Raw genomic sequence first — 15,320 nt, 5'->3', positions numbered from 1 at the left:
AGCATACCACCCCAATTGCATCAGGACCCTCCTGATAAAAAATATATATTATTAAGGTTTTCCTGGGTAAACAGTCGGCATTATTATTCTTACATGCAACGCGTGTTTGGCATAAAGCCCAATTTCACAGCAACGCGGCCATATTGTGCGAGTGACTCACAGCCCCCAGCACTGATTGACGAGCGAGGCTGGCTGCTGCTTCTGATTGGCGGATGTGGCCCCACGGTGACACAGAGACCCACCGCTATTACCGCGCAGAGCGAGTCGAGTAAGCAGGGTTCAATCCGCCTCCACGTGCCACCCCCGCGTGGCAGGCGACGCGAACAGCGGGGGGAGGAGGAGGAGTCAGTTTAACACGGATCAGGCTTTTACATTTTTTGGGACTTTCGGTAAAGTCACGTAGATAGGTTCAAATTAATAAAAAATTACATAAACAAACAATTAATTTGAACCTATCTACGTGACTTTACCGAAAGACCCAAAGAATATGAATTCCTGCAGTCACGAAAGCTTTAAGTCAAGACGTAGCAGGCTTTCGCGAACAATATTATTCATAATAAAGGTTTTTGGGTTCGATCGCGTAAGTATAAATGCCTCGTAACTCTCCACCACCCGACATAGCTAGTAAAGTTTGTCACGTAAACAACAACGCGTTAATTAGTTACGACTTCAGCCCACCGATGTGTTGGAGAGTAAATCCACACGAGGAGTGCCTGCGATGGTGCAAGTGTTGTGTGTGCTCTAGAATCCGGGCTCGCGAGTTAATTTACGGCTTGTTGAAGTTCCCTTTTAACGAGGCGATCATGCAACACGTGTTGCGATCCTTGTCAATCCACTGCTGGACGAGGGCCTCATCGCGCTGTGCGAGTCGTACGATATGATGGGGGGGGGGGGGGTGAGTTATTCGACGATGCATACTTCACGAAGTGTTGTTATAAGCGGATGAACGCAGCGGAAATGATGATAGTGATACTGACGGACGATGAACGTATGAATGTAGAGGAGTGATTGTGACGACGATGATATGAGATGATGATGACGGCTGATTGACGATTATGGATGACTGATGATTGTATAATTGATTATAATGTATCGATTAATAAGACGTGACTGATTAACGTGTAATGATGATCATGATGGTGACGATGATGATGATGGTGGCGTATCGGCGGGAGCCTTGTTGGGACGGATCATTGTAACCTTTGCGCAGCATTACGCGCTTCAGGCGCTCGCAATTATCGTGACCGAAGATGCCTCGGAGACCATTCACGATCGATCCCAATCAATATGATTTATCCACGGTTTAGTCCTGGAAGGTCCAGAGCAAGAGAGACTGGAGGTCAAGTCACCTCTCCCGGCAAAGATCCTGCCAATCTCAGCCAGCGTTGCCACCTGTCCTGGTTTTCCCGGGACCGTAAACTTGTTGATGCAGTCGCCCTCCTCGGCAAACGCTGCGCATTGTTACTCATCTCAGCTGTTGTAACACGGGTTAAGCGAGCGCCAACACCACTAATGCACTGTCCTAATCAACACCACATTCCGATAACGCGCAGCTCTGTCTTGCAGGGTGGCTCGGCTTAATTTGCGCGAGCGGCGAAGTTATATTTGGTCCCCGCTGGATGACGTCGCTCAGAAACGCGGTCATTAAACACGCGACGGGCAAAAATATTCAACAACGCACCGACACGTGCGAGACAGAAGCACGCGCCGAGAGGATTGGAGAGACGCAGGCTTGCTCGGAGTTACATTGAGAGACGGAGAGAGGAGCACGTCCATTGGAAATGTTGTGGGTTTACTCTCCAACACGCGCGTGTGCTGAACTCGTAACTAACACTGGTCAACAAAACTAAAAATTCTGGCTTGGTTTTTTGCGTCTGTTTTAGACTAATTCCAGGATGCTGATTCCAAATCTGATCTCAAATTTGCTCTATCACATCTAATCTCTATGCTATCGGCATACCCCATTTTCATTGATTTTACCCGAAATTAACTCTGTCACTTATGATTGCAAGTTGTTGCGAGTCAGTGGCTGCTTTAGTGTTAAAATATGGTGCTGTATTTTTAGGATAGTGTGTTTATAATATAATTTTATGTAGATATCCACATTTATTTAATATTTTTCTTCTGCAGGGCGTGATCTAACAATGGCTACAACATCCGAAAGAAGAAAATGCAGTAATGACCCAGATATCTTCTGCTACATCTGTGGCAGCTTCACTTTGCAGGATCAAAGGTTTGTCACGTAATCAAAAATGACGATTATAATCGTCATTTTTGTTTACGTGACAAACCTTAACAATTGGCCGTGTCGGGTGTTGGTGGGTTTGACGACGCATTTATATTCACGCGATCTAACCCAAACACCTCGATGATTAGAGATATGAAGCTAATTGTTAGGAAGAGTGAGTGGGCTTGGACAGGAGACGTCGTTGGAAGTGATGATGGTGGTCCAGAATAGTGAGCGAGTGGCAGCAGAGGATTTAAACTCGGCAGAGAAGCGCCCCCACCAAAGAGATGGAACGATGAAATCAGGCAGGGTGCTCGGTGGATCTTTGCATCGCAGCACTGAGGGATGATGGCGACAGCTTCGAGCGGGAGGGGGGGTTATCTAGCCGTGGATATATCGTGATGACGATGACGTACACGCCGATCGAGCCCTTTGGGTGCTTTGTGCTTTGACTTAATTGCGTCGTAAGCGGCGCTGCTATTTTAGTACTTGGCGAATGACGCGGATTCTGTGACTAAGCCTCAGGAGCGAGAGGAGAGAAACTTGGGCGTGTTAAGACTAGTTCTTGTTGTTGTTGTTGTTTTACAAACTCTGCAGTGTTCTGGCCTTCAGAGTTCCAGCTTCCACTAACTGCAGCGTCACTCTGGCCCCAGTCTCGTCGGGAGAGCGTGAGGAGCGCAATTGAGTGTCTTCCTCATGCCCCGAGTGGACTAAAGCAGCCCAACACTGAGTCCGCTCTCGAGCTCTTCACTCGCCCCCGACCCTCACGCGCCTACCCCCGCCCTCCACCCCACACAATTATCCTCTTAGCCAATCGGTCAACTTGGTAATGCCGTTTATATAATGCACTTATATATTAGGCACTTCTATATTATACATTTAAGGTGTCATTGTTCTGCCTCAGTGCACTGCAGCCTCTGATGACGCCCCCAGATGATGTCAGCCTGCGTGTCTTCATCCACACTCGCCAATGTCGCCTCGCCAGAGGCACCCGCACGCGGCCTCTGTGGTGAGGAGGATTTGTCATCTTTACAATATCTTCCTCCATTCATAGTTATCTTTGACTTTATAATAATAAAAAAAACGTATTCGTTGACGAATACCTCTCGTGACTGATTGTGTTGCCACCTGTCACTTACTTACGTGACAGGTGGCTGCGGCGTCTTGTTGGGGAGGAGGCCTTCATCCAGCAGTGGATTGACCGCGACAGATGATGATGATGATGACGATGACCACAACAGCCACTCTTCCCACGCACTTTGCCCAATTTGTCCTCCCCCCCACTGCCCCCCACCCCCCGCAAACGACGAAGATTTGCGGATGTGACGAGCCGGGGACCAGAAATCAAAATTGAGGGAAGTGGAAATGTAATCTGAGAGGGGCCCAATTGTCCCGTGAATGAGCCCACGTTCGAGAAGGCTCGCTTCCAGAGCCGTGATCCCTTCCAGTACTTCCACGTTGCCGTGGGCGTCTGAGTGGAGCCTGCACGCGACTAATTGAGTCATAAACGCATAATTAGGTGCACTGCTTTCTACACCCTGTCTTCGGAAATTACCAGAAATTGGCTGCACCTGGCAATGAAGCTCAAACAGCTTGGAGCTAAATGTATCGGCCACGCTTGTAGCCGGGGTGAGGTATTTACATCTCGCGGGCCGTATGCGACCCGCGACTTCATGCCACACGGCCCCAGAGCCACGTGAGACCTACCACGTCGAGACGGCCTGCAGATGAGACGCGTATCTATCGTTGCCACCATTCTACCCGCACTAATAATTGGGTCTACGGCGTCCCCAACCCGCAATGGCCAGCGTGGTGAAGTATAGTTCAACAGATTTGAAGTTTTCGTGACTGCAAGGATCCATATTCTTTGTTTTTTGTGGTAAAGTCACGTAGGTAAAAAATGATAAATAAATGAAAACAACTAAATTAAATCGCAAAAAAAAATGAGAACAACTAAATTAAATCACGACGTTTCGGAAGCAACACAAACCTCCATATCTAAACAGCTCTTTATTCACTACAGTAATTTTGCTGTGGCGGTTCTACCTGAAGACGGAGGCTTGTGTTGCTTCCAAAACGTCTTGAATACATTTCTCATTTTTATTTTATTATTTAAATTTGTGATTAAATTTCGTTGTTTTCATATTTATAATTTTTTACCTACGTGACTTTACCGAAAAAACCAAAGGGTATGGTTCAACATTTTACTTTGACCCTCATCCAGCAGTGGAATGTCAAGAAGGGCTACACGGGCACGAAGACCGCGAGTGTGTCACTCCTTAGCTCAGCATCCAACAACGGCCATGGGGGGGGGGGGGGTAAAAAAACCGAACCAAATTGTGACATTTATAAAATCATGTGGGGGAAAGGCCAGCCCTTATCAGGCCACAGTGCACGTGCACCTGAGTGGAGCGCCTGTGATTAACAAAAGGAAATATATAAATGCACGAAATAAAACGAGAGAATAAATAAATACATCTACAGCGTGAGGATGGCTGGGTGGGTAGGGGGGGGGGGCGGTGAGTCATAGACTCGCACAAAATGTCAGAGGGGTCTCGCGCACAGCGCTGGACAGAGCTGCAGTCACGCACGCGCAGCGCGCAGCGAGCTGCATCAGATATTGCTCTGAACCAAGCAAAGGCATCGGGGTCCCAAGCGGTTCAAGGGGATCCCACATTAGTTAAACATGTATGTGCTGTATACGGATGCAGCAAATATCAGCCCGCTAAACACAACGAGGCACCCCCCCCCCTCATCTCGAGCTCTGAATGGATGCGGATCCGTTTGTCTCGTGTCCACGTCTCTCTCATTCCCCTCCGCCTAATCTCGCATCTCTCATTTCTCGTCTCTCTACCCTTTGTCCGCATGTCTCGGCGTCTCGCCACGTCTCTGTCTCTCGTCTCGTTATCTTCGCTCAGCTCAGTCGGAGTGCTTGTAAATTGAAACGGGGGGTGGGGGAGACCCCATAGGCGGAGTTTGACTTCTATATTTGGGGGCGCGAGGGGGTCGCTTTGTTCCTCACATCAGGATTCTCGGGTGCAAATTAATAAAGGTGTTCAGTTTGGGGGGGGGGGGGTCGTTGCCCCCCGTGCCCCCCCCCCCGGACAAACTCCGCCCATGGGAGACCCTCGAACAGAATTGCTGCTTCGACCCCCCCCCACCCCATAATTGGGCCAGCACCTCCGATCAGCACGGTTGGCTACGTACGGTGGGAAAGAAGTTAAACGCGCAGTCCACGCAGCAGCGCAACCACCACGACTCTCCGGCGTTGTTGTTGTGGTGGCACCACCTCGTGCTGCGTGACGCTGCGCAAAGGCGATCTTGATTTACACTCCAACGGAGCAGCCTCCAACACGAAGAAGGGCTGTACTGCGTTTGTGAGAGATGATAGCCACTTCCGGATACAATTGGGGTGGGAGGTGGGGGGGGGTAAGATACAACAACAAGAAACGTGCCAGTGTGGCTTGAAGGAGGCAGGGCGGCAGTGTGCCAACACTTCATTTGTCACGCGGAGGCCATGGAGAATTGAGCCCACAGAGCGCGCCGCTTCGATTGTCCCCACCTGCGTGGAGCGGTGAACGAGCAGGCGGCGGCCACTGTGCCTGGCGGCCAGTCGCCTTCCTTGCCGGTCGTTTGCCACTGCCGGTCGTCTGGTGTCAGTGATGGGAAGCCACTCACGTCGGCTCAGAGCCAGCGCAGCAGGTTTCTGTCTCCGCTGTGCTCTCGGCTTGCCTGTGCCGCGCCGTGTCCGCCACTGTGGCCAGCGAGTCTCTTCCGCGCGTGCTCGCGCGAACCGGTAACCGAAATGGGGCCAGAATTTGGCTCCCGAAGAAGCTCCCAGCAGGTGGAGCGCAACGTGCGACATCGTGGAGCCGAGGCGGATTACAATATACAAAGACAAAGACCCCCCGTATAGCCTGGACAGACTGTGGGGGCAAGTGATGTTAGCGAGCACATATGAAGGCCGGCACGGCACACGAGAGGGTTGGTGGCCAACACCATGCCCGACCGCCTTTGTTTCCCCAGTGGCGATGTTTTCACACCGCACCAGGTACTGATTTGAGGCTGAGTCGACCTAGGTGGCCCAAGACCGGTTCAGATAATCGTCACTGGTGTTGGCTGGGTTTGTAGCGCAGCGCGCTAACCGCTACACCACCGCTCCCCACATGACAATATACACAAACACACACACATTCGTGTCTGTGTGTGTGTGTGAGCGTGTGCGCACGTTCACCGTTAATGGAGCGCTGTCGCAGTGATTAGTGCACTGCGCTCCGAACCGAACCACCCAGAGTTCGATTCCAGACCACGACGGTGCTGGGCATTCCCGAGGTCTGCTCAGCCTGACATGAATAACTATTATTTCGTTTTGTCTAAACATCGACACTGGGGAGACAAAGGTGTTCTGACCGCACCACCCACTCGTGCGGCGTGCGTACTAAACCCGCCGTCACAAGTGCTCTCACAAACAGCACTTGCCCCGATCGCCTGCGGGAGCTACACGGGAGATGTTTGCCTTTGCTGTGCCGCGTGTATGACTCATGCAGCCCCGTCTGGCCTCACGTGCAGAGCGCGCCTTGATGGAACGAGCCACCGGGGTCGACACGCCACACACGTCCCCGGTCATTAGCAGATGTGAGCGTTGTGTCTCGAGGCACAAGCAGGCGTTGAGAGCGTGCTAGACTGGCAAGCTGAACGTTCTGGCATACTGCTGCTGCTGCCGTTGCTAAGTGTGCTTTGGAGCATAGATGTGGGAGCATAGAAGTACGATGCAACATTTGGCTGTTTCTGCACTGCCCTCTGCTGCCCGCCGCGTGACACGGTCCACGTAGCTGCCCTGTGACAACCTGGCGGCAGGGCGTGGTGGTCACCCATCCAAGCACGATCCAGGCTCAAACCTGCTGAGCTTCCGCGACGGGATGGGACGCATTGAGCCGACTAACAGGCGGCAGCGGTACAGAGCTGAAGAGATCACTGTGCGCCGGTTTTTATTATTATTAGAATTCATCAGCACGGTATGGCCACCGATACTCACTTAAAGCAGTGAGCATGGGTGAACTGTGAGTTAAAGGGAATGGATACATAACATTGATCCAGAAGGACACGATATTATATTGTTATTTAGTGAAACGGACCCTTGTCTGTGTCGCAGTTATGTTACGCGTAAACTATCCCCCACGGCCCCTCCCCCTCGATCTCTACAGCTCAGCCTGAACCGGTGGAACAGAGCCACGGACGATTTTCACCGTGCGTTATTTTGTATCGACTTGTGCGCGATACGAGTCCTGTACTTAACCCACATAAAGCCATCGCGTGCGTCCGCAGCTGGCAGGCAGCTAAACGTCGTGAACACGATTCGGGCGATGGCGCCGGAGCGCAGCGTGCCAAGAAGAGCCGGCGGTAATGACTGCGCCCATATGCTCGCATTAAGCAGACAAAGGCAGAGATTGCAATTCAGCGGATGTACAGCGATCGTATCGCAAGGTTACGGCGTCGTGCGTGGGCGCTTAAGCAACGTGGATTGCCGCTCGCCGCTGGACGTGGAGTGTGGGCTCACCGTCTCCTCCCTGTACCGTACGTAAAATAAAAAATAGAGAGATACATAAAATACTGCAAACGCAGAACTCGGTTCTCTGTCCACAGATACAGTCCAGTCAGCCTCCTGTCGGCCTTCCAGACCAATGTTATTAATGAAGCAGCATTTGTTAAAGCGAGTAGCTTCTGGACCAGTGTCGATGTTATGGGTCTCATCAGCAGAGCAGTCATTCTCAACTCAGCAGAAAGAGACACTCCGAGTGCACGGCAATGCTGAAAGGACACCAAGCGATGTCGCCAGCTGTGTGCAATACATTCCAAATCGGACCGTCACGATATCCGCCCTGCACCAATTAACCGCCCATTTCTTGGTGCAGTATTTGTGAACACGTTCGACCTTAACACGTATCTACCTACACCTTGCCCCCAATTGATTCGGATATGTACAGGACCGTGTACTCTACGCACGAAATCTGAACATCCTACGAAATATACTCACGAGGGGAGGAGGTCACTGCGTGACATCGTTGCGGCTACACGAATAAACTCTGGTTGTAAATTCCCGAACTTGTGTGAGAAGAGGGCATCTGGGATGAACGTGCCAGCACACTGCCGAGCACTGCTATACCCTGCTGCGTGGAGTAAATAAGCGAGGGATGAATGAGGGCATGCATTGATGACCAAGTTAATGGATCGCATAGCGGATGAGTGGGGTGATGGATGGATGGGTGGGAGTATGGGCAGATTAAAAACTTAGAAAGAAAAAAAATACTTTTGCATAATTAATATTACCGTATTATCCAGATCAAGAAGCACAAAAAAGATGCGCCAGAGCCAACACGTGTTAAATGTATGCAGAAATGTGTTTATTTGCATGTCGTCCGTGAAAACTTTACAAGATGAAGTTGAATCGACAGCCCCGCCCTGGCGTGCGTATTGCAGGTGGCTGTGATCCACAGACCCCCCTAAAACACAAACACCATTACTGCTCATCATTTATTCATGTGTGACCTCCACAACCTCCTTCCACTCTCCCTCCTGCTGCTGCTGCTCCTCCTCCTCCGACGCGTCCCACTGCTCATCCCGTTGCCCTCCCTCGTCCCGCCCGTCCGTGTCCCCGTCCCCAGGCTGACACGTGTCGGTGGCACCGAGATTGCGGTGTTGCTGCGGGGCGGTGGACGGGAGGTAAATGACGGGCCCATCCCAGGCCACCGGCTCCGATTCCCACTCTCGCCGCCTTGCGACAGGAACACGGAGGAAGCAGTGTGGATTTGCCCGTGGAAAATTGAGAGAAAAAAATCACGAACGATTTTGAAAATAGTTTGCATGGCATTATATATAACGTCACAATATGCAGATAAAATAAAATGTACAATACTATTTGGATTTCTAGAGCCTTGTGGCGACGTGGTGGGCAGTGTAGCAAAATCCGATGTTGTACAATACTTCTATGCACACAACTATCACCAGTTAGCACGGAGCAGCGTGGTTAAGTTTGATCGGTTTACCATCCCCCTGGAGCCGAACGGTGTGCGGAGGCCCTAATACAGCAGTGGATTGACCAAATGGGCTGTACGCTTGCACATGTATAGTCACAAAAGACTCGTATAGACGCAGTGCAATTTACAATCTGAATGTATGCAGCATAGCAGCCGCATCTCAAGAAACTGTACGACATAGTGGGGGCAATGTGCATCGTGGAAACAGGAGATGGGCATATCGTTCAAGAGGCGAGGCAATCGCTGGCAGATTACTTTTCAGATCATTGCCGCTTAAGTGATTGTTGGTGGAGGTTGATTGAAGGAAAGGAAAGCCTCACTCGGGAATTACATTTCATGTTCGCTAATCAGAGAAAATTGTAAACACTGCAATTAAAATAGTAACCAGCTCACAAAAGCAAAACAACCTCACACTTCTAATTATATTCAGACACACTGTAAACATGCATTAGTAGACACAGAATGCTATCTGTATTTGCAAACAGACCTCCTTTATGTGTTTCCACACGTAAATTACATTTTAGTCATCGGCTATTAGCTTTGCTGACTTTCACAAAACATACGAATGTTTATAGAATTGATTACCGATCATGCATCACGTAAACGTGTCACGGGTTTGTGTATAGTATTGCTTTTTTTGCGTTGACCATGTTTCCTTTGGCAAAAACATCTGGCAGCCCAGCAGCATTGATGAACAAGCCTGACTCTGCTGATGAGGCCCAGAAGACCAAAGCCGGTCTCAGCGTGTGCTGGCCCCTGGGTCACGTTTGTCTCGGCGACAACAAATCTCGCCCATGTTGCTTACTGGCACGAGTATATATCCTTTCTTTTATGCCCTTTAATTTATCTGTGTGTCGCGTGTGATGGGGTAAGGTCTGTGTGTGTACTCCCGTATCTTCCAAGACGTCTGGCCAGGATAGAATAGCAAGGCCAAAGTTATGCCTCCAAAGGGCCCCTTAACCAGTATTGTGGCGTGTGAGCAAAAACCATGGCAGAACTGCACCTTTAACTCTGCATGCCCAATTGCCAATGTTGTTCCGAATCACCCGGGATGCACCCAATCTCGTCGGATCTGTTCTCATAAGATGAGCAGAGTTCAGCCTGGGATCGTGCTTGAATGGGCCACCACTCCAAACAGGTTCTGTGCGGCTATTTCTGGTCAGCAGAGGGCAGTGCAGCAAGACAATCGAGCACGTTTAAAAGGACGCTGTTGTCCTGTGCTTCAATGTCCGAACGTATGCGTGCTCCCTCCCATGCTCAACTCGCACTGATCAGCCTCGTCGTGCGTGGTAATATAAGCCCCCATAACCACCACGACCCGCACGGCATGGAGAGGCCCTCATTCAGCCGCGGATTGACAAAGGGGCCGTACAAACAAAAAGCCAACAAAATGGAATGTCCCAATATCGCGTTTATGTCCTACTGCGAAGTGAACACGGAATTTGAATATTTGTTTACAGTTTTGAAAATTAGAGTGGTGCATTTTCACTGTATACATCTGAATCCAGAGCACGTAGATGAAACACTTGCCTCAGTATTTCCACCAATAAAGCCCAATTTTATTTTTTAGTTCTTCAGGTTGAGCTGTGTGTTGAGCATTTCTTCCTTTCATCACGCACTACCACTGCAGGCATCTCCAGGAGTTGAATCCCCACAACGGTGAGTGGAAAATAAAATCTGCGGGGCGCCTGAGAAAATGTTTGCGTGGCCAGCCAAGTAAATTCTGCACGGCTGGTTTACCGTGTAACGTCCACACGTGCATAGCGACAACGCATTCACATCTGTGGGTGGTGTGTACGTGAATCCATGCGGACGTCTCACCCATCTTCAGCGCCGCTGGGAACGGCTTCTAATGCCTGCTCAGGGCCCGTCTGCATGGAGAGGGCACCGAGATCGACTTTGTCGCACCAGCCGCTGATCTGCTCACCGTGGCCCAAGTGGGGCTGCTCTGTACGGAGAGACGACACGTGGCGAACACTCTCTCCTCTACGGCCTCAACAAATCCCAATCCACAATCTCCAGGTGATGCGACGTGCCGCTGCCAGAATTCACACCGGTATCCGTAAATGCGAACACATCACGCCGATGCGCCAATCACTCCTCTTGCTCCCAAATCTAATCCTGCATCAAATTCAAGACCACACTCTCCGTCTTCAAAATCCTCTCATTGCACTATACTTCCCGCGATGCACTCTCCAACCTCTCATTCAGCAGTGGATTAATACAAGTGCAGTACACGCATATATATTGGCTTCTGAATCAATATACACATCGCATTGCAAGTGTAGTAGCACGTTTCCTGCTTGTTGCAGATTTCACGGTTCAAGCCCAGCGGTTAACACTGGGACATTGCCCAATACTGGCAGATTAATTGCCGCTCGCAAGGCGGTGCTGCGTACACCTCGTGCCGCACTGGGTCAGCTGCCACTGAGGGTCCCCTTGGCGAGATCGCGGCAGGATGCTGTAATTGGTTGAGATTAGATGTGAGTTGCCGTGGCGTTCAAGCAAGCCCCCTGCATACTGCAAATCCTTATCCTTTACACGATACCAAGTAAACAGAAAAACCCACTGGATTTGGCGGTGACTGCGTCGCGAGGCCTCCGGGACGAGTTTTCTCTCCCGCGGACCGGCGGCTGGGCCTGCAGGATGGCCGTGGGCGGCTTCCCCGCCAGGACCCGGCTCAGAGCGGCGATCAGCTGTGGGGAGTGCTTGCAGGCGGCGTGACGCCCGGGGCCCAGGAGGTTGGCCCACGCGTCAGCGCTCTCGCCGCCCAGCGGATCATCTTGCACAGTCACGATCTTGCCAAGCCGGGAGCTGGGGCACGAGATGAGAAGTCTGCTCCTTCCCGTCGCTCTCTCCATCCTGAGCTCCCCCCGGCTCGGAGTCTAATGCAGTGGGGACGAAGGGATCGCTGTCATCCCGAGTTAGCCCTTGTTTTTTTTCTCTCGCAAGATTCACTTTCATTCCCCCCTTATAGACACAGAACTGAGCCGAAACAACAATAAAACCCGCCGTCATAACAATGACATGTGACCCGTCCGTTCATCAACTCACAAGCCGGGTTGTTTATCCTTTTCTGTTGTAAAGCTCGTGTGCAGTTTATCTGCCTCGTTGGCTCAGTGGCAGAGCAAGCAGTTCGCAATCGTAAGGTTGCCAGTTCATATCCCTCCGGGGCCAAAACAATTAATACCACTTCGTCATAGGAATATGTAATTTCACCGTTACATCTGGGCTGAAAAACAAATTAGCGCCGCCTCAATGCACACTTGAGCAGGACATCACTTTGGCGTATGCAAGCGCTGGGCGGATTGTCACACTGGGCAAGACTGCCAAAGACCACGAGAGATGGCTTGGGGAGGTCTTTGTCCGGCAATGGATTTGATCATAGCCGAGGATGATGACACAAAGATGAGAGCCCTTTACAAGCAGGTCAAAGCCCTTTGAGGCAAGTCTTATTTTTGGAAACCTGCGGAGGGAGGGCACGTTGACGACAACAGGGGACGCTAAATGCCCACGGGTCATAAGATTGGCATCTCATTCTCACACAGGTGGTAGCCTCATCAATCAATGTCAACTCAAGGCCTATAACTCAACCCCGGAGATGGCCCTCTGAGATTCATTATCTCTTACACCGGGACGATGTGGGATTCTGTAGATACATAATAACATAATTGCTATTTTATATTTTGAAGGTCGTTTTAAAATGTGGGGGTTTGGTTGGTAACAATGATGATGATGAGCAAGTATTTTCCTGGGTTGTTTTATTCGTTTTAGTATTGTTCGTGGTGCTTACTTACATTTAAAATTCCAGTTAATCGTGGTTTAACTACGTAATGGTTAGCACACTGGGATTAGTCCAGAGGTCGTCGGTTCAACATGACCTCCCGTTGCGGAAGCGGCAACGTTGGGCATATTTCTCCGCCTCTTTTTTATCCATAATTCGACCACGATCGCGTGTGGTGTGACGCGACCCCAGACGGGTGTGTGGAGAAGTAGGCTAAAACAAAACATCTCGGTGTCCCTCAATTGCAGGTTCTTTTGCCAAGAGCAGCGTCATTGAAGGTTTGAGAGATGAGACATGGTTACGATGAAATATCACGAAAAAAACATGGTTAGATGCCACGAAGTAGGTGGCAATGCCTTAACCATATGTGTTGTAAAGACCACAAGGGTCTCTTCCGTCCTTATCAAGGGGAGTGCTAACCTTCTCTCCTTTCATACAACACAAACCTTGCGGTATGCACACCACACTATTTATATCAACCATGTACTGCATCTCTCTTCGCTATGGGCAGCTCGTATTTAGCTAATATTGAAATGTAATATTCATATACGTAGAAACAAATACATGTAGATATACTGTAATTATAATTATAATCTATGGTCTATAATTGTTATTAAAAGTCACTAGTAACTTAAAACTAAATGCATTACTTAAATTGTAAGCGACTCCCTCATTATCATAAGTCACACGTAGGCGGAAATGGCACAGCCAATCAGATGTCCGTTCTACGGTCACGTGGACAACACAGCCCACCCCCCGCACGCTCGCTCGAGGCAGCGGTGCCGCGGCTAAACATTCACACGAAACTCCCGCCAACATTAACACAAAACAAGCGAATAAAAACATTAAACTGCCTATCAATCTCCTCAGATACTCACCCAGTCCTTCTTGTCAGTGCCGCCTGATTCGTTTATACAAAGCTTCGGCTGTCCGGTTCTGCAATATAGCAAAACAACAAATCCAACTCCCGCCTTTATCCTCTTCACGCTGATTCGCAATTTTAAAATCGCAATAAAATAACAAAATGCGGCAACACTAACAAGGCAGGCGGCTAAACAGCACTGCCGCCGTGTCTCGCGAGCCGGCGTTTCTATGCAACGTGGGTAATTATTACTGAAGGTGGAATTAAAACGACCTCCTGTGGCCATCGAGGGGCAGCTGACAGACAGAGTTACCATGGCAACAACACTTTACACTTCACTATTAAATACACTGCCACAGTATCATTAGATCTCTTTTGCCAGTACCAAAATATAATAAAAGTGTTTTTCCCCTTTTTTCTGGCAACAAAACTGAAACCTTTCTACGAGGATTCATGTCTGCATTAACCACAATACTTGCAGTCAAAATGCAAACAAAACTGCAAGATTTATTTTTTGATTTAAAGCTTTCGTGACCGCAGGGATTCATATTATTGGTTCTTTCGGTAAAGTCACGTAGAAGGGAAATAATAATATTTAATATTATTTCCCGTATTAATTTATTATTTCCCTTCTACGTGACTTTTACCGAAAGAACCAAGAATATGAATCCCTGGTTCTTTCGGTAAAGTCACGTAGAAGGGAAATAATAAAATAATAAAAATATTATTATTTCCCTTCTACGTGACTTTACCGAAAGAACCAATAAAACTGCAAGAATTGTGGTTAATGCAGTTACATGAATCATCGTAAAAAGGTTTCAGTTTTGTTGCCAGAAAATGGGGGAAAGCCCCTATTATTACTGCTACAGTACTCACACAACCAATGTCTGCACAGCGATTAACTTGTCTTGGTGGTTTTACTAGCAAGTTCCAGCAGTAACAACTACAATTCAACATTAAGTTGCATTTAGCGACTTTAATAAGTTCCGGGGTCATTAACAATAATCACAAACGGACAAATCAGGCTGCAATTGTTAAACAAAGCGTTTAGGAAGGGAAAACCTGCTCAGTAAAACTAGTGTCCCTGTGGCCCTTTTACCCACAACTCCTATTATCCACCAAATTCATCCTAATAGGTGTATTGTCACGTGCTTATTTGACGGGACACTGATCGTAATTCATCACTCAGAAGTGGTGTCCGGTACTAACGCATTCATCTTAATATCCGTATTTTTTACACGGATAAGAGGAGTGCAAATAACTAACACTCATCCACATTTGTGAACGGATACGATGAGATATTTTCACAGGCAACTAACACAGGAGTTTATATAGTAATAGGTTTTTACCCTTTCATCTGGTACAAAAACTGACACCTTTATGCAGCGGGTCATGTTTGCAATAACCACAACA

General features: G+C 49.1%; 1 protein-coding gene and 1 non-coding gene across 2 annotated transcripts; both read right to left on the bottom strand.

Moving 5' to 3' along the window:
* Window positions 1-5,911: 5,911 nt before the first annotated feature.
* LOC133353230 (uncharacterized) lies at window positions 5,912-14,222 on the bottom strand. The gene is made up of 5 exons (XM_061569314.1): window positions 13,924-14,222; window positions 11,831-12,172; window positions 11,083-11,209; window positions 8,774-8,999; window positions 5,912-6,061 (listed from the first exon to the last, which is right to left on the bottom strand). Exons 2-5 carry the CDS (start codon window positions 12,120-12,122, stop codon window positions 5,912-5,914), a joined length of 795 nt encoding a protein of 264 aa, XP_061425298.1. The 5' UTR covers window positions 12,123-12,172; window positions 13,924-14,222.
* LOC133353414 (U6atac minor spliceosomal RNA) lies at window positions 13,362-13,487 on the bottom strand. Its single transcript, XR_009756385.1, has one exon. It is a non-coding gene; the product is annotated as a U6atac minor spliceosomal RNA (small nuclear RNA).
* Window positions 14,223-15,320: the final 1,098 nt, after the last annotated feature.

The sequence above is a fragment of the Lethenteron reissneri genome, chromosome 43 (assembly GCF_015708825.2).
Source record: "Lethenteron reissneri isolate LAM-NWPU_2019-01 chromosome 43, ASM1570882v1, whole genome shotgun sequence".
In the NCBI taxonomy this organism is placed as follows: Eukaryota; Metazoa; Chordata; class Hyperoartia; order Petromyzontiformes; family Petromyzontidae; genus Lethenteron; species Lethenteron reissneri.
The sequence above is the reverse complement of the archived record's forward strand: the minus strand, read 5'-3'. Positions and strand labels throughout refer to the sequence as shown.